The 18331-nt window shown below is 52.5% G+C and overlaps 1 protein-coding gene across 4 annotated transcripts in view; it reads right to left on the reverse strand.

Moving 5' to 3' along the window:
• The window catches only part of Slx9 (SLX9 ribosome biogenesis factor), a 37535-nt gene extending 23345 nt beyond the window's left edge, over positions 1-14190 (reverse strand). For 2 of the 4 annotated variants that reach the window (XM_076868087.2, XM_076868085.2), the window contains exons 1-2: positions 14009-14186; positions 7289-7397 (exon numbers count right to left, since the gene is read on the reverse strand). In XM_076868087.2, coding sequence (XP_076724202.2) covers positions 7289-7397; positions 14009-14152 — 253 coding nt within the window. In that variant the 5' untranslated portion in view covers positions 14153-14186. Of the gene's footprint in view, positions 1-7288; positions 7398-14008 lie in introns of all 4 variants that reach the window. The other 2 variants (XM_076868089.2, XM_076868088.2) reach the window with 2 other exon arrangements.
• Positions 14191-18331: the final 4141 nt, after the last annotated feature.

Below are 18331 nucleotides of genomic sequence, written 5' to 3' on the forward strand. Positions count from 1 at the left end.
CGACATGTCCTCCTACTGCTGCCTCACAGGAGACTCAGCAGATCACATCCACAGGGCAGGGGATGCTCACCCATCCTGCTTCTGCCTGGAGATGAGCTTCATGCCCAAAGTCAGCAGACAAGAGCACCAAGGCCATCTGATAGGCTGGAGTGTGGTGCACAGGCTGGCTGAGGGAGGGGCACAGGAGGCAGGGACTGCCAAAACTGTTCATAAGGCCTTTAAGCCCAGCAGGCGGCTCTAGTCCACTGTGCTGTCTGGAGCAGGTGACAGTCACCACCATGTGCAGGACAGGGAGTGTGGGGGTCATGAGCATCACAGGCACAGCCTTGCCTTGTCACCTGCCTGGGCTGGCCCCTATAGCAGAGCTCACAGGGTCCCATGGCACCATGAGGATGACAAATGGCCAAAGAAAGCTCAGACTGCCGGGAAGGAAGTGGTGGGCAGGACAGAGCCCAGCCAGCTGGCTCCACTCTGGCTCCTAATCACATTGGGGCCAAGATGAACACTCTGGCACTGCCCTGTGCAACTGTGACAGCAGACCTAAGGAATGCCACTGCAAGGGCCACACAGAAACATTCCCTGAGCTAGTCAGGCACCCTGCCAGGCCCAGGTCTCGACAAGGATCTTCTCACAGGCAGGCTTCTGTCCCAGCCCTGCCAGCACAGCTGTCTTTTAAAACAATGCCTAAGATGACCCTCCAACCTCCCCAGCTTCCAGGCAGCGTGAGGAGCTAACTGTCCAGACGGGAGGTCCCTGCATGTCTCCCCCCAGGACTGCCCTTCAGCTAGGCTGCTCTAAAAGGAAACAGATTTGCTGCCCTCTGCTGGACAGAGCACCGCACAGAGGAGGGACCACAGCCTCACAGGAGACTCACAGCAGATCACATCCACAGGGCAGGGGGGTGCTCACACATCCTGCTTCTGCCTGGAGATGAGCTTCATGCCCAAAGTCAGCAGACAAGAGCACCACGGCCATCTGATAGGCTGGAGTGTGGTGCACAGGCTGGCTGAGGGAGGGGCACAGGAGGCAGGGACTCCCTAGACCCGCCACAACCCCTCCACCCCATCAGAGAGAAGCCACTTCACACATGGTCCAAGGCGAAGCCTCTTCCAGCACAGGCCCTGGCCCAAAGACCAAGGCTACTTTGGTAGGGGGCGGAGGGTCCTTAGGGGTGGAGGCTGACTGAGGGGGGATGCTCTGGGTCAGCCTCAGCTCACACCCTCCCCCCAAGGAGGAGCCACACATTGCTGGCTGCAGGGCCCAGCAGATCCCAGCAGGCAGCACAGAGCCCCTGCCTGTAACAGGCTGACTGCACGGGCGCAGAGGGAAGCTGAGGGGCAGAAAGGGATCCCAGACTGGCTGGCCCCAAGGTTCCAGCAGAAACATGAAGACGCCAGCAGTCACGCTCCCAGAGGGGTCAGGCCAGCCACCTTCCGGGGAGCAGGCACAGCCTGGCAGGCAGTGAGGAGCCCACGTGTGCATGTGAGGAGCCCATGGTAGTCGCCACCCTCCCTCCTCCAGCTGTGCCAGACAGAGGTGCACAGGATTCTGCCATCTCTGCCATCTGACTGCAACCAGGCAAGGAGGGCGTGTGGGAAAAGTGCTGTGCTAATGCAGGCAGCCCGGCAGGGATGCAGTCCTGCGCACAACCTGCACCCACACGGCTCGGCCAAAGGAGCAGGCAGCTGTGAACACCCACACCTGCTGGGACCAGGCCCTGACCATTAGGAACAGAGGTGATGAACACCAAAAATGGAAGGGGGGCTGGGAAAGAGGGAGACGCGTGGTAAGGAGAGGCACAGCCTATTGCCCCAGGACTCCAAGGCCTCTAAATACCTCAGCCAAAAAAAGGGGCCCCTCCACGCCCATGGGGACTGCCTACTTGAAGGTCTGTAGGGCTCACCCTGTGGGGCCAGCACTCTCACATTCCAGCCACCAAGCTGGCCCGCAGGACAGAGAAGAGTCAGCCTGCCACCTTCCGTCAGAATGCTGTTAGGTCCAACAGTCACCTACACGGCCCAGGGTGGGAGAGGGAGGGCATGCACCAGAGCCCTGGGGCCCAGTTATAGCCAGCCAGAGGCAATCCCCAGGAGATGAGCTGCACTGTACAAAGGCCCTGAAAGGCATCTCAGGATCCCCCAAGAACCAGTGTGGCTGGGCTGGGTGGCACTGCAGTCAGGGGCAACTTCTCCCAAATCCTCCCGGACACCCAGGCAGGATCAGGACCTCAGGAATGCAGAGCCCCACTCCCCATACCAGGATATCAGTCTAGAACTCCAGCCCTTGTAACCCTCAAGGGTGGGCTACAGTGTGGGAAGCCCCTCTGAACAAACACCTTCCAATCTTGATGCAGGGGGCTCCGGTAGTGACTTAGGCCTTGTCCCAGCTCAGATAGCAAGGCGTGGCTTCAGGTATAGGCATACCCGCTAGGGTTGAGTTACACTCACCTGCTCCCTTGTAATCCTACCCCTTCTGCCCTTTTTCTAAGAATAGTGTGTGTGTCCCCCCCCCCCCCCCCCCCGCGCCAAATAAAAGCTCACTTCTGAATGTGCCCCTGTCTCTCTCTCGTCAACCTCTAGTGACTTTTTCTTGCTCTCCCTTTTGGGGAGATTGAGGCCAAGAGCCAGGGAAAGCCATCCTGAAGCTTGTGTAAAGGTAATTCATGTCTGTTTTACTTTGTGTCGCCCCAAATTCACAGGAGTGACCTTAGTTCAGCCGCCCACGCTGAATGGGCTAAGGGAGCCACAGACACAGACCACACTAGCAGAGCTTGTGAGCATGCAGCGCCTGGCCCTTACTGAAGGCATTATATACATGCACTCTCCAAAGGACGCTGTACAGCATGACCTCCAAGGCTTTGGCTGGCTGGCTGTCGGCTAGCCCTCGAAAGCACTTCTGCCATGGAGGAGACGGGGGAACCAGCTGAGTCACAGGAGCTAGGCAGAGGACAGGGAAGACCAGACAGGGTTGAAGGAGGTCATTGCCAGGCAGGGTGCAGTGGCAGCAAAGCTCCGGGACCCACAGGCTTTTGTGACCTGTCCACAGTGAGTGAGTACACAGTTCAGGTGAGCATAAGGATTCACAGATTCCTCTGGAACCACCTGGCCTGGTCGTCTGCCTCCCTGGGTCCTCCCCAGAGGAGCAGGGAACCAGCATTTGCCAACCGTGTCTGGGCCTTTCTGGATACGCAGGTAACCCCAGCAGCTATGAGGCAGGTCTGTCACTACCTTATGGACCACAGGACCGAGGGTGGACAGTGCCCTTGATCACAGGACTTGTGAGCAACAGTTAGGCCTGGCCCCACTGGGCAGTCACAAAGCCCTCTCCTCTCTACTAGCCAGTCTCATCCACAGAACAGGATCACTGCCCGCTTGCCAATGCCAAGGACCACTTCACAACAATTAACTCATCTTAGCCTCAATAATCAGCAGAACTTAAGAGGTAAATGCCATGACCATCTCCAATAGAGAAGCCCAACAGAGGGAAGAATCATCAGGTGTCTAGCCAAAGCCACTGGCTGGAGGGGAGCAGAGCCCTGAGCCCCTCAACCATACCCAAGGCTCCTATCCCATGCCAAAACACAGTCACTGCTCTGACACTCTCTGACATGCTCAAGGGTTCCTGTAGTCCCACCCCAGGGCTGTCATGGGTGTAGAAAGGGCTCCTTTGGGGCTGGGGTTGTGGCTCAGTGGTAGAGCACTTGCCTAGCACGTGTGAGGACTGGATTCTCAGCACTGCATATAAATAAAATAAAGCTTCATCAACAACTAAGAAAAAAAAAATTTTTATAAAAGGGGGGCCTCTTTTGCACCCTGATGTCCTTATTAAAGTAAGGAAGTACCTCTCTGGGTTTACTCCTGGAAAGTGACATTTGTGGTGGTTGTCTTCCAGGCTTAGGAAGCCGATGCCACCTGTCTCAGCTATGGCGACCTAGAACTGTCTGATACATCTCAATTCAGTATGAAAGACAAGGTGACCCCAAGTGAATGCAAGTTCCCAATGCCCCCTCTCTGCAGGGCAGGGCTGCTACTTCCTAGGTACGTAATGAGCCTTGGTGGCTGCGAGGACCTCTCCACCAGGGAACCAGGAGGACCCAGTTGTGCATAGTTCAGACAAAACCAGAGGACTCCATGGGGCTCAGGTTCTGTCCAGGAGACTGGGAGGTGGGAGGGGCTCTGAGGAGAATCCCAGCCTCAGGGTCCCTGAAGAGTATGAAAAACAAGGTTGGGAGCCCTGAGGCAGGACTGGTGCTATGCATGCTAAGGGTGCCTGGTGATGCCGGTGCCTGCACAGAGCCATTCTCTCAGCAAGTGGGCACTCAGGCCGCTTCAAGTCAGGTGTCCTGAACTCACTGAGAGTATACTCAGCGGGGTATTCGTCAGCAGCCAAGGACCTGAAAACCACAGATGGTGGAGAGCCCCGCACTTGTCATGGATGACCAGAACTCAGTGGAGCTTGGTCAGCCTGAGCCCAGTGAATCCAGGGAGCTCAGGGCTACATTTCCCTCACACTCAACCACAAGCCTTACTGTCCACCCAGGAGGGTGCTGCAGAGCCACAGAGAACATGCTGTAAATAGAGGCATTTCTCTCCTGCCCAGTGGCCCTCCTACGTCCCATGGACCTTTCTGGCAGGACCAGGGACACCATGTTGGGCAGGTGCACCCCAATGTGTAGGATAGCTCGAGAGGGACACACTACAGGGGCAGGAATTCCAGAGCCCAGTGGATCTCAGAGCACCCGGCACAGAAAAGAGAAGACCATCTCTCTGCATAAGAGGACCAAGGCTGAATAAGCAGAGGGGTCCGAATGGAAGTGAACTTCACGTCCACCTGACATACAACAAAGCCTGTTTCACAGTTGGGAAGGGGTTACTTTAAATAGTGCAGCAACACACAGGGAAGGGACTGGAAAGAAACCTGGCCAGAACTGCTGCTGGAGAGAATCCACCAGGCCGCCAAGGTGGCCAGCTCTCTGCAGCAAATTTAAACACTCAAAAAGTTAATTGCATGAAACTATGAAGAGCTAGCCTCTACAATACATAAAGCACTCTTTCAAATCTAAGGAAACTGACCAAAGTGGCTCCAAACACAGACAAACCTTGAGAGAATGAGTGAACACACAGGTCATGGAAGCAACCGTAGCTCCTAGGCTCCAGCCTCAGGCAGTCCTGGCTCACACTGCAGGCCGGGGCACAGGGCAGCTCCCACCAGAACTCCCACAGCAGTGGGTTAGCAACATAGTCAGGGAACCCTGGGGACAGGATGCAGCCCAGAAGCAAAGCCAACAGCTGCTGTCCACTCCAGGGAATGTGCCCTAAGACTCTGTAATAGGAGGAAGCCAAGACAGAAAGGACAGCAGGAGACTCAAACACCTGTCCCCAAGCAATCCTAAAGACCCGAAGCAACAAAACAGGTGAGAACCCTGGAGATCCACTGACATGCAACCCCACCTGAGGTGCAGTTACAGCTTACAAGAGCTGCCCACAAGCAATAGATGCAGACCTCAAAAACTCACAGGAAAATCCCAGGAGCTGTGTGTGTACTCACCCAGCAAGAGGTGTGAAGAGACCAACCTTACACGTGACTGAGTCACACTCCCTGGCTGGGTGCTGAGGCGCTCAGTTGCAGGAATGTGGCAGAGCTTTCCCCACCCTTCTTGGGTGCGAGGGTCAGTGTCTAGTACATGGGTGTGTCTTGCTACGGCCCCATGGGTCGAGCTACACTCACTGTTCCTTTGTAATATAACCCTTGCCCTGCTTAGGATAGAATCTTCCATGGAAGTGCCTTGTGTGTGTCCCCTTCTCTTACTGTGCCCTTGGGTGTGGCCTACCCAGGTGTCAGTCAACCTGCTGACAGTGGACATCATGAAGATAGACTCAGCCCCCTGAAACCTGACCCCTTGCCTCATTTGAATAGCTTCTCCTCAATAAAAGGGGTCAGCACATGTTCCCGCTCTCTTTCTTTGGACCCTTAAGGTCAGAGAGGCTGTCACAGCGACACCAAAGAAAAAGGTATTTGTGTCTCTTGTGTGGTTATTTCGTGCAGCCCAGTTAGCCCAGTTTAACTGGAGTGACCCCTGAGCCTTTTAGTCGTGAGAACAGAAACCCGGCAAAGAGATAAGAAAATTATGTACAGATTCCATGGAGTGCTGGGAGACCACAAAGAATGACTGTCAGGGGCTGGGGCTGGGCTCAGTGGTAGAGCACTTGCCTAGCACATGTGAGACACTGGGTTCAATTCTCAGCACCACATTAAAATAAACAAAGGTCCACCAATAACTAACAAAATATTTTTAAAAAATGACTGTCAGAGTAGAAAACAAAAATGACAGCTACCTAAACTCTGAAGATTAAAGTGCACAGGCTAGGGATGTGGCTCAAGCGGTAGCACGCTTGCCTGGCAAGCGTGCAGCCCGGGTTCGATCCTCAGCACTACATACAAACAAAGATGTTGTGTCCGCCGAAAGCTAAAAAATAATTATTAAAAAATTGTCTCTCTCTCTCTTTAAAAAAAAAAAAGATTAAAGTGCACAATGGGAGGGTTAAAAAAAAAAAGACCAGGGCAAACAACCCTGCCCAGAGGGGCTGTGTTCCAGTCACATCCACTGCCGGACTCAGGGCTCTGCTGTCCCAGGGCAGAGAACACCACTTAGGCATCTAAGAGGCTTCTCTCCAGAACATGTGGTGGTGGGTAGGCCCAGGCCCAGTGCCTCACTTCCCAAATGTGCACCATCAGGCAAGGCCACCCTCCACCCTGCAAGCCACAGCTCAAAACAGAAGCTTGGGCTAAAAAGGCTGCTTGGTCAGAAACAAAAGACACCAGGAGAATGCAATTAGCAAAATCCAAAATAGGGGGTATGTGACAATAAAAACAGCCTCCTGCCACATGATGAAAACAGCCAAGAGAAACAGCAGAGATGGCGGGAGGCAATGTGCAGCCCACACCAGCACCTGACTTGTACAAGGAATTTGCATGAGACGGTCAGGAAGCGGTAGTCGTATGTGTGCAATATTGAGGAACTCCTGCCTATTTACCTAATTTATGTTCTTTTAAGAGCCCTTAAGAATGGACACTAAAGAGCTTAGGAATGAAATGCTATGGAGTCTGGCACTGCTTCAAGATAATTCCATACCTGTCTGCTGCAGGCGGTAATGGCCGTGTGTGTTTCCCATCACTGTTCTACTTTAGTATCTTCAGACAAATCTTTTAACAGTACAGGTACCATGGGTAACCTACAGGGCACCCAGATCCCTCCCTCCCTCCTGCACCTCCCGGGGCAGCCACGCACCTTTCCTGAGGGAGGCGAGGCTCCTCTGGTCCAGCTCCAGCCTCTGCACCAAAGCACTGGGGTCTATCTGGGTCTTGGCAAAGACATCAGTGTGGATGAACGCCCAGTCCTAGTCCCCACAAAAGAAAGAAGACATCAGGCTGGCTCCATGGTTTGAGAGGGAAACATGTCCCCACTCTTCTCTGCCAGGGAGGACCTGGGTGTACCTGTCCCCAGAGCAGGCTGTGCCAGGCCACCACTTTGCCTCCATCCACAGGCAGTCTCTGCTCCTGCTATGCCTCCCGACTATACTGCAAGGGGCAACCTCAGTGGGCAAAGCCTCACCAAGGAGCCAGCTCCCTCCAGCCTCTCACGGGCTTTCTACCACACTCCCACTTCACAGGAGATTCTGCCCTCCAGGTCACTTCCAGCACACTGAAGGGGGAGGGACCCATGCCACCTGGCTCCTTCAAGGCCCAAGCTCCATGACCTCTACAGGGACTCACCATGACCCCCAGGGAGGGTTCCCCTCTTGCAGAAGCTAAGGGCACTGAAGATGATGGCAGGTGGAAGAAGAGATGAAACCCAAACAGAAAATGTGTGTCCTGTGCTGTACCATCAGGGATGGGAAGCTGAGGTTGGAGCTCTGTACAGACAGAGCCTGTGGAAACAGGTCTCGGCTTCCTTTAGCCTCCCACATGATCTAGTCACTTCTCACAACTGCCTCGGGCCAACCAAGGGCAGCAGCACTGGGGAGAAGCACTAGAGGTGCAGCTGGATGGCAGAGCACGTGTGCTTAGTATCTGGCAGGCCCTGAGCTCAACCCCAGCACATAGGCGCGCGCACACGCACACAGCACTTAGGTTCTGCCTGTGGATCTTTATTTCCTTACCAGCGCTCCCATGTCATGTGTAAGCTCTAAGCAAACCAGAATGCTTTTTTCCTGTCCCTGTGTCTTACATTGCCCCATCCAAAAAGCCCTAAGGTCAGTGTTGCCTCCCCACCTGGCAGAGACAGAGACAGGAGGGAGGCAAGGCAGAACCAGCCAGTGCCAAGCAGGGGCAGGGCAGGACCACAGCTACCTGCGCTTCTCCCAGGGGTCGGAGGAAGTCTGCAAGGGAGGAGGAGAGGTCAGAGGGCTGCCTGAGAGGGAGAGGCCCCTAGGAGGGGAGGGCCTGGTGGGTGCCCTCTGGATCACCACATGCCCAGGTCTGTACCCATACTGGGACACTTTCCCAGAGTGCCACTCGTATCTCATCACTGCACAGCTGCAGAGATTAACACATAGAATACTGACTTTATACTGTCTGGCTGTTCAAGGACAGGCAAACAGTATCAATGTAGAAATTAAAAATCCTGCTTCCCTCTCTACTCCACATAAAAGTTCAATGACTGCATTCTTCATATATTCAAGCTCTATTTGTTGCTTTTTCCTCCAAATATGCCTTTTTTTTTTTTTTTTGCTTTCTGCTGTGTGGCACAGGTGGCCTCCTGGGCTCAAGTGACCCGCCCACCTCAGTCTCCCAGTGCCCTGTGCTGTCGTAACTGCTCCTCCCTCTCACTGGGCTCAGTGTCTAACATTTTCAGAAACACTTCCAGGCTCCATGGCCCACTCTGACGTCACATGTCATGTTCCAGCTTCCTGCTCAACTCACTCATGTGAGTCACTTCCTTCTCCTTGAGGTTAATCTTGTGTCCAGCAGGATTTGACCTGCTGCTAGAATCTCACAGGCCTGGCTAGCACAGGAGGAAAGCCAGAGCCACAGGGGAGATGTGGCCTGGACAGGCCAGTAGAGTGAGAGAGACTCCCCACAGCAACCATCTCAGCACAGGAAACTGTCCCCTCACGGGGCCTCTGGCCAAACCCTCTCCACCCTCACCTCACAGAAACGACCCAGGATCTAGGGCTGGGACCTCAGTGGGAAGGAGGGGCAGGTGCCAGTGTGCCTTCCCCCACCTCCTCTGGTCCCATGCTGCCTAGGCAGGGCAGGCCAGAGAACAGGCTCCCCCCCTGGCCACCTGGAACAGAAGCTCCACACCAAGCAGGCTGCTCAGTCCTGATCAGCCCCAGCCCAACTCACCAGCAGGCCCCAGAGAGACTAGAAAGCACCTCTACTTCCCTCTAGGAGACAGGGTGTCACCTGAGAGACACTCCTGCTGTTCCTGTCCTCCTCCTCAAGCCCCATCAGAGATCCTGTCAGGAAGAGGTAGACCATAAGAAGGGAAAGAGACCTTGGCAGGATGAGGAGAGGGCCTCCGGGCTCCCAGTGATCAGCAGCACCAGCTAAACAGAGTGGGCCAAGGTTTAACAGAGGCCAGGGACAGGGACGCCAAGAGCCCTCTGGACACAGCCAAGAGAGGGTCCAGGCTGCAGTCACAGCAGACAGGGGCACTAGAAAGCAGGGGCCCAATGGCAGAGGAACTGGAGCACAGCCTCTGAGAGAGCACCTGCTGACCCAGAGCAGCTGCCAGGATGAGCATTCCTGGCCACCAGGCCACCAGGCCACCAGAGGCTTCAGCACACCAGGCTGCACCCTCCTGGCAATCAGCAGGGGAATTCCCAGGCCACCAGTCCTCGGCCACAGGAGGGTCAAAAATGTAAACATCCTGAGCTGTGACAGCAACCTCCAAGCCACAGATGCAGGGCCCAGGGCAAAACCTCAGCAGGCCAAGAGGGCCGAAGAAGAATCTCTGACACCTGGGGGCTTACACTAAGCCCAAGGGCCTGGCCAAAATACAAAAACAGAAAAAATATCAGAGGCTGCACATGGACAGGGAGAACAGATAGAGCTCCCCATGTTCAGAGGTCAGAACAACAAGCAAAATGACCAAGCAGACGTCATCAAAATGATACACAAAAAATGATACACCCAATACAGAAAAGCATGATCCAAGCCCCAGAAACTGCCTTTGACAGGCCCATGTTGTTGGCAAATTAAGATCTGAATACAGACATTATAAATAATTCCACATGCTCTGGCCTAAATATGCCTGTGCCCACCCCCACTCACACAGGAGTTTAACCCCCTAAGTTTTCCCTTTCTTGTACCAAGCGGGTGGAAACAGTCACTCCACTATGGTGTGTACAGGTAAGGCCTTGGGAAGTGATTAAAGTAGGTCACTGGTGATAAGAGAACACAGAAGGATACACATCTGTCCCCGCCATGATGTGATACGGTAAGGGGTGGATGTGAGTGGGGGAGCCTGCATTATCCTCTGTGGACTTCAGGCCTCCAAAATTGTGGGCCAAATAAACCTCCTTTCCCTATAAAGTGCCTGCCTCAGATGTTTCACTATTAGTAATAAAAAGTTAATTCTGTCTACAGAATTCAGGGAAGGTACAGTGATAATGTATACTAAACAGAACATCTACAAAGAGAAAGTATTTTTAGAAAGGAAGGAAAGAAATTGATTTTTTTTCTACAGGCACAAAGTACAGGATCAGAAATGATCAGAGGCTGTACATGGACAGGGAGGAGATTCTCACTATGGGATTCAAAAGTAGATTTGAGCTGGCAGAAAAAAGAACTGGCAAATTAGAAGAAAGTTAGATAGAGACTATCCCATCTGAGGATGAGAGAGCGAACAGAGCCTGAGAGCAATGTGAAACACCATCATGGACATCAACATAGATATGACTCAAGTCCTCGAAGGAGAGATGAGACAGGCAGAAAAAATATTCAACCAAATAAGGGTGGAAAACAGAAGCAGGGGTGCACCCTTGTAATCCAGAGACTCTGAAGCTGAGCAGCAGAATGCAAGTTCAAGCCTATCCTGGGCAACTCAGCGAGACCCTGTCACAAGATAAAAAAATAAAAGGGCTGAGAGTGTAGCTCAGTGGTAAAGCATCCCTGGGTTCAATCCCCAGGACTGTCAAGAAAGAAAGCCAGACAGACAGACAGACTGAAAGCCTGCCGAACTGGACTTTGGAAAGAATTAACTTCAATCAACACCAAGTATGATAAATGAACTCCAAAGAGAACAATGCAAAGAGATACACCAAGACACATCAAAATCAAAAAGCTTAAAGGCAAAGACAAAGGCAAATAAAAATATGGAAAACAATAAAAGAAAAAAAGACACATCTTATAGAAAGAAACCCCATAATTCTAACAGCAAACTCCTCGTCAGAAACAACAGAGGCCAGGAAGCCTGGAACCACGCATTCCAGTGCTAAAAGATTAAAATGTCAACCAAGAACATGTCCAGAAAAACTATCCTTCAGAAACACAAGCAAAATGAAGACATCCATAGATCAACCATGGCTCAGAGAATCTGTTCCTTGTAAGAAGTGCTAAGAAGGCCGGGCTCGGTGGTGCACACCTGTAATCCCAGTGGCTGGGGAGGCTGAGGCAGGAGGGTTGTGAGTTCAAAGCCACCTCTGCCAACAACTAAAGCACTAAGCAACTCAGTGAGACCCTGTCTCTAAATAAAATACAAAATAGGAGGGATGTGGCTCAGTGGTTGGGTGCCCCTGAGTTCAACCCCCAGTACCCCCACCTTCCCAAAAAAAGAAGTGCTAAGAAGTTTCTGAAGGTGAAAGCAAATGGTAACAGAGAGTAATTCAAACCCACAACAACACCAGGAGCACTGGAAGGCACGCATGTGAATACCAAGGGTGATTCAGTAACTCACAGTTAGGCTTGTGACACTCACAGACACACCTTCCACAATGATACCACAACGAGGGTGGAAGGAGCAGAGCCACCAGAGGAAAGACCATGCCACTGAAATCAGTATAAACCGGAAGCATGTTTCTGTATTGTAAGCCTTAGATCAACCATTAAGAACATCCATGGAAAACCCACAGAGAACATCACAGATCAGGAACAAGCATGTCCTGGAGTTCCAGCCAGAGCAATTAAGTAAAAGAAATAAAAGGCATCCGTACTGGAAAGGAAAACGTAAAAATACTTTCTCATAGACGAGAACAACTTGTACAGAGAAATTCCTAAGTAATCCACAAAAATCATAAACAAGTTCAGTAAGGTTCCAAGATACAAGAGCCATATGCAAAATTCAACTCTATTACTACACATGAATAATCCAAAAAGGAAAATAAGAAAACAATTAACAACGTAACAACGACATTCAATGGACCCAACCTCACACCACACATGAAATTAAATTAGACCAAAGACCTAAAATGTTTAACAGCTGAAATATAAATTATAAAGTCATAGATGTAAATCTGTGTCTTGGCTAAAGCAATAGTTTCTTAGATGAGACAAAAGCAGAAGCAACAAAGAATAAAGCCTCTGAACTTCCAGGAAAACTAGAAACTTTTGTGCTTCCGAGAATAGAATCAACAGGGGGGGGGGAAAACAGAGAATTGGAAAAGAAAAATCTGCAAACTTATCTAATAGGGATATATTACCCAGAACATACAATGAATTCTTATAACTCTAAAGGACAAACAATCCAAATTAAAATCAGATAAAAGACTATAAACAGATACTTCTCCAAAGTTCCACAAATAGCCAACAAATTCATGAAAACTTCATCACCATTAGCCCTTGGAGAAATCCAAATCAAACGATGACAACAGATTACTTCACATACAGCAAGTTTCTAACAGAGAAGATACCAAGGGTTAAGGACATGGGGACAGCCAATGGGGCAACCACTGAAGTAAACAATCTAGCAATTTTTTGAAAGAGCTAAAGTTACCATATGACCCTGCAATTCCCCTCCATAGGTCCACAGAAATATCTGTACATGAGTGTTCACAGGAGTGTAATTCATGGCAGCTAAAAACTGGAAACAGAACAGCATAAACCTCCTCATGGACAAAGTGCAGCATGTTTGGGATGCCTGTACGTGGAATATTATTAGTCCTAAAAAGAATAAAGAAATCAACACTACCAAAAGAATGCTTCCAGGATGAACCTCAGGAACGCGTAAATGAAAGAAGGCACACAGCCTCCGGAAAAACAAGGTGCTAAGCAACTCAATGAGACCCCGGCTCTAAATAAAAATACGAAAAATAGGGCTGGTGGTGTGGCTCCGTGGTGGAGTTCCCCTGAGTTCAATCCCCAGTAAACCACTCGCCCCAAAAAGAAAGACGCCACACAGTACGTTACAGTACTACTTCACAGGTATGAACAGGCATCTAGAGAAAGACGCAGCGGGCGGCGGGGTGACGGAGGGGCCTCAAACGTCCCGGAATCTCCAGGAAGGGCTACGCAGGACCGTGCGGCTCAGGGCCAGAACACCGTCCTGCCGCTCGGCCGCTCAGGACGTGTTTTTTGACATCTTGGTGCGGAGGACTGGAGCTAAGGATGCTCACCACCGAGCCTCGTCCGCAGACCTCTTCTCTTTTGAATTCTGAGACAGGGTCTCACTAAGCTGCTGAAGCTCGTCTGGAGCTGGCCTCTGCTCCAGGGCCAGGCTCGGCGGACCTTCTCCTCTCCCCTCCCTGCTCCTCCCCTCCGGGCACTGACCTGTCCGGGAGCCCACACCCTCCAAGGGACCGTACCTAAGATCTCAGAAAAGGCGCTCCCAGGTCAACACGAGAACCTCAACCCTACAGAGAGCCCGGGGACGGGGCCTTCGGGTCACCTCCTGGAAAGCCCACTCCCCGGAGGGGGAGATGCGGACGGGCCTGGCAACGCCAGGGCCCGCCCAGCCCGGGGCCCGCCTGAGGCGGCGGCCGCGCTCCCCGGAGCCCCGCAGGGCCGGAGGCTGCCCGGCCCACCGCACGCGCGGCGCCCGCCCCCGGACCCTCCTGGGCCGCCTCACCTTTGCCCCCGCGACACCGGCCGAGGCGGGCGGCAGGGTCACCTCCGGGCGCGGGACGGGGGACGCGGGGCCGGGCGCAGCCTCCCCCTTGGGCCGCACTGCAGCCTGGTGCACACGGGCTCGCAGCTCCCTCACTTTGCCCATCTTGCCCGCGCCGCCGCCGCACACACGGAAGAGCCTCCCGGAAGCCGTCCAGTGGCGCTAGCCGCCGGTCAGAAACGCGCTCCGCCTCCACCGGGTTCCGCGCCTGCCTCCCGGAAGCGCCGCCCTCTCCGACGCGCGTGCGCAGTGCTGCCGCCTGCTGGCTGGAATGCGGCGCTTCCGGGCTGCGCTGGAGCGAGCTGTGGCAAATACCAGGAGGAACTGGCTACAGTTGCAAAGACCCCTGGGGCGATGGAACCAGCGAAGGCCTCCGGTGCGTGAAGGAGAAATGGCCTTTCTCTATGGAAGGACTGGGACAGAGCAGGTGCCTCTGGCCGGGGCCAGGCCGCGATGGTGGAGCTGGTCCTTTTGACTTGGCATTGACCTCTTTGTGTACACTCCTGCATTTAGGCGCTACCATAGTTCCCTGAAAGTGGACATTACGGTCAGCTTAAAAGGGAACTGTCAGATCGCTGGCGGTGAGCACTGACGAAACTGCCCGTCCATCAGCAGGGCCTCCTGGCCAGGCCTGGCTCTCAGCCAGTTCCCCGGCCAACTCCATGGGTCAAGGGGCTCTAAAAGTCATTCTTCCTGTCCCAAGCCCTTCCCCTCCTGCCATAAGCCCCATAAAATTCCAGTCCTGAGGTTTCTCCTCACACCTGTCCACTTTGTTGGTCTGGTGAGTTCTGCCCGGGAGTGAGTCTCAATCAAGCCTCCTTCAGGGGCCTTTTAAAAATCTGCCTCCTCTTGGTTGCCGCCTTGCCTGACCTTACAGGAAGGAGGCCAGCACTTTGCCTTCCAGGGCAGTCCGCCATGCGCAGCCCACCCAGCAGGGTGATTAGAAAAACAGACCACGCCTCAGCTGTACAGTTCCCTTGGACACACAAAGCTGACCTAACTAGAATAAAACAACAAAACAGGCCTTGTTTTAGGCCACAAAGCAAGGGGTGGAGACTAGGCCCAGCCCAGGTGGCAGTGGTGACTGTCCATCAGGGAACAGGGAGTGTTAGGACCCGGCCAGACACAAACTGCACAGATGAGTCAAAACCCCTTTATTCAGGACTGAAGTCGTGGTTCAGGTGGACCCACTGTCCTGTTGGAAATGAGCCACTGAAGGAAGGAGGGGCTAGACTTATATAGGTCGGTGAGTGTATGGGTCTGGGCACTCAGGAATGTGGGGTCTGCTTTATAGATCCACGAATGTCAGTTTGAGCACTCAGGAATTTGAGTTTGGGGGTTGGGGCCTGTGGTCAGCATCTGGAGAGGATTTACTTTGGGAAGGATTCATGCTTGCCAGAGACTATCTTTCAGGTTTGAAGAGACACCTTCTCCCCACCTGCAGCCAGCACCTGCGGGACACCAGGACAACCCTGTTGGACCTGCCTCTTCCCCTGAGTAATCCTCAGGTCAAAGTAGCACTTGTGCGGCCCTCAACACCAGCAGGAAAGGTCTGGGGGTATTGCAGTGGGAGTCTTCCTGCCCCTCACCCCAGTCCTTAGTTCCCTCCCCGTCTCAACTCAGATTATTGGCTTCCTATTTGCTTTCTAGAAACTTCCAAACAAAAAGAACTGTACCGATGACAATAAATTTTTCATTTTCCTTATGTCACATTGATACCACCAGTTATATTGGTGACAAGTTCTGCTTCCTCACATGAAGTCTGAACATTAGTGAAGCACACCAAGGCAAGCACACGAGGCAGGGTTTATTTAAAAAGGGGTCACATAGACTTCTCCCTGGAGGGAGGAGAGGGGCACAGCTGGTGTCCTGATGTCCCAAGAAGTGAGGTGTTGTCACAATAGCAAACGGTGGGACTTACACAGTCGAGGGAGAGAAATAAAGAATGTCTACACGCTTCTGCCCTTTTCAATGCTTTATTCACTCCATACAATTTCACACTATAGGTTCTTAATCAAGAAAACAACAATCCTTAACTCTGGGCATGGCAATAGACATAATCAATTCACAGCAAACAAATCTAGATTAATTGTAAGCACTGCAAACACACTTAATCATGACAGCTCATAATAGACTGCCGAAGTCTGGCTGGGCACAAAATAACCGAGCCGCCACAAAGTCTTGTAGGTTCAAACAGCAACCCTTTATTCCCGAACTCTCACCGGCACTCTACACACACTTCCCTGGAACACACACACTTCACCGGGCTCTGTGTGCCAATTCTCCCAGAACCCTGCAAGAACTCAAGGGGAACTCCAAAGTAGGGAGGCAGCAGGATCCGCCCTAATCCCTGAGCCGCCCTATTCCTGAGCAGGGTCACCTTTCAACCATTCCCTCTGGCAAAAATGCCAGGCGTCATTCCGACTAAACTGTGGCTCTCAACAACAGACATTCCCTGCATGCTAAGCTCAAAAGTCTTCAGCCTTAGGTTTTATTTTTTTTTTTGAGAATTTTAATATTTATTTTGTAGTTATTGGCGGACACAACATCTTTGTTTGTATGTGGTGCTGAGGATTGAACCTGGGCTGCATGCATGCCAGGCGAGCACGCTGCCACTTGAGCCACATCCCCAGCCCCCAGCCTTAGGTTTTATATCCAGCAGATGCCCACTCACTCAGACCACGGTGACCAGGTCTGGAACCAAGGCCGGCTTTTCCTGGTGTGGAGTGGACGCCCAGTTGAGGAGGGGGTCGTAAGGAGGAGTTGCAGCTCTCACCAAGGTGCAGATGAGACTGTAGAATGTGAGAGTGGTGAGGGTCACGCAGAGGCTCAGGAAATGATGACAGTGATGGGATGTCAGGTCCTCAGCAGGCCTCCAGCTCGAGGGCATCCTTGTTTCCGCTGGCTGAATCCCTGTTCATCAGCCATGATTTATACTAAATTTTCAGGCTTTTGACCCCCCTTTCAATCCTTGTCAGCTACCACTGGATTTCTCAGTGACATCATTTACCTGGGGTCAGAAACGTCTGGTCTGGTGGTCTCCACCCTGATCTTCTCGCCAGGGCTTCCCTCTGTTTATCAGGGAGAGGGGAGGTGACTGGAGGGCTCTGTGGGTGGGCCAGGTGAGACTGCAGGTTTCAAACTGGAGTTTTAAAATGGAGTTGCTCAGGCTCAGGCCTCAGGCCATCCTTACGGGTGTTCTTTTTATATATTCCAGGCTTCCTTTGTACTCCTGCCCTCTCCCCTTATCTTTCTCCTTCCTGACTAGGGCATTTGACTAGGTCCACGAATGCTCCCCAGACGGCCCAAAGGTGGGACACCAGTGGGCTGAAGGGGGAAGGGCAGGGTGGGGCAGCCCAGGACACAAAGGAGGGGCAATCCTGTGACAGGGTTACCTTAGCAACAGGTTGGAGCAGGCCAGGTTACCTTGATAAGGTGGAGGGAGGGCTTTGAAGGAATTAACGTCTCAGTCCCTCAGGGGACAGTCTCCAACTTGCTGGACTCACTCAACATTGGCCTCCTTGATCGGACCTGACTCAATTTACCTATCTATACTGACTGAGTTGACCCGTCAGTCCACTCTCTCTACACTGTTCTCCTTCCATGAAATAGAGGGCTCCCTTTGTGTCCCCATGGCTCGGGGCAGTGCCAGGGACCTCTGTACTAAAAGCTCCAAGTCTCCTCTGACCCCTGGGCCACTGTCTGTGACAACTCTCCCTCACAATCTGGTAGTCTGCTCTTTCAATTCAGTGGGGAAAGTCTTGGTGTAGCTATTAGATATGGAAAATGACAAACCCCAAAATAGTGTGGCCTGGGGACAGGGAGTGCAGAGAAGGGAGCACCCTGATGGCATTGATTCTTTGCCAGTAACAGATCAATCCCAAGAAAAGAAGCATTTATCCTCACCCAAATAAGTCCTTTCCCAGGGACAGTACATGGTGACCTGAAGGGAAAGAGATAAACTCTGAATGCTGACCCCAGACCCTTCATTCTTCTCCAAGTAAAAATATTGCCCAGTAAAAACAAATTTTGAAACTCTTTCAAACCTGTTTCCTGAATGCCCAAACTGACCGCTGTCCCTAGACTCTTCCTGTGAGGATGGCCTGAGGCCTGAACCTAAGCATCTCCACTTTAAAACTCCAGTTTGAAACCTGCAGTCTCAGCAGGCCCACCCACAGAGCCCTCCAGTGTGGCCCTCAGGCACCAATAGGTCACTTCCCCCACCCTGACAAGCTCAGAGTGAAGTCTCTGGCAGGCTGTCCTCACCCAATAAGGGGGAAAGGC

The sequence above is a fragment of the Callospermophilus lateralis genome, chromosome 10 (assembly GCF_048772815.1).
Source record: "Callospermophilus lateralis isolate mCalLat2 chromosome 10, mCalLat2.hap1, whole genome shotgun sequence".
Taxonomy (NCBI): domain Eukaryota; kingdom Metazoa; phylum Chordata; class Mammalia; order Rodentia; family Sciuridae; genus Callospermophilus; species Callospermophilus lateralis.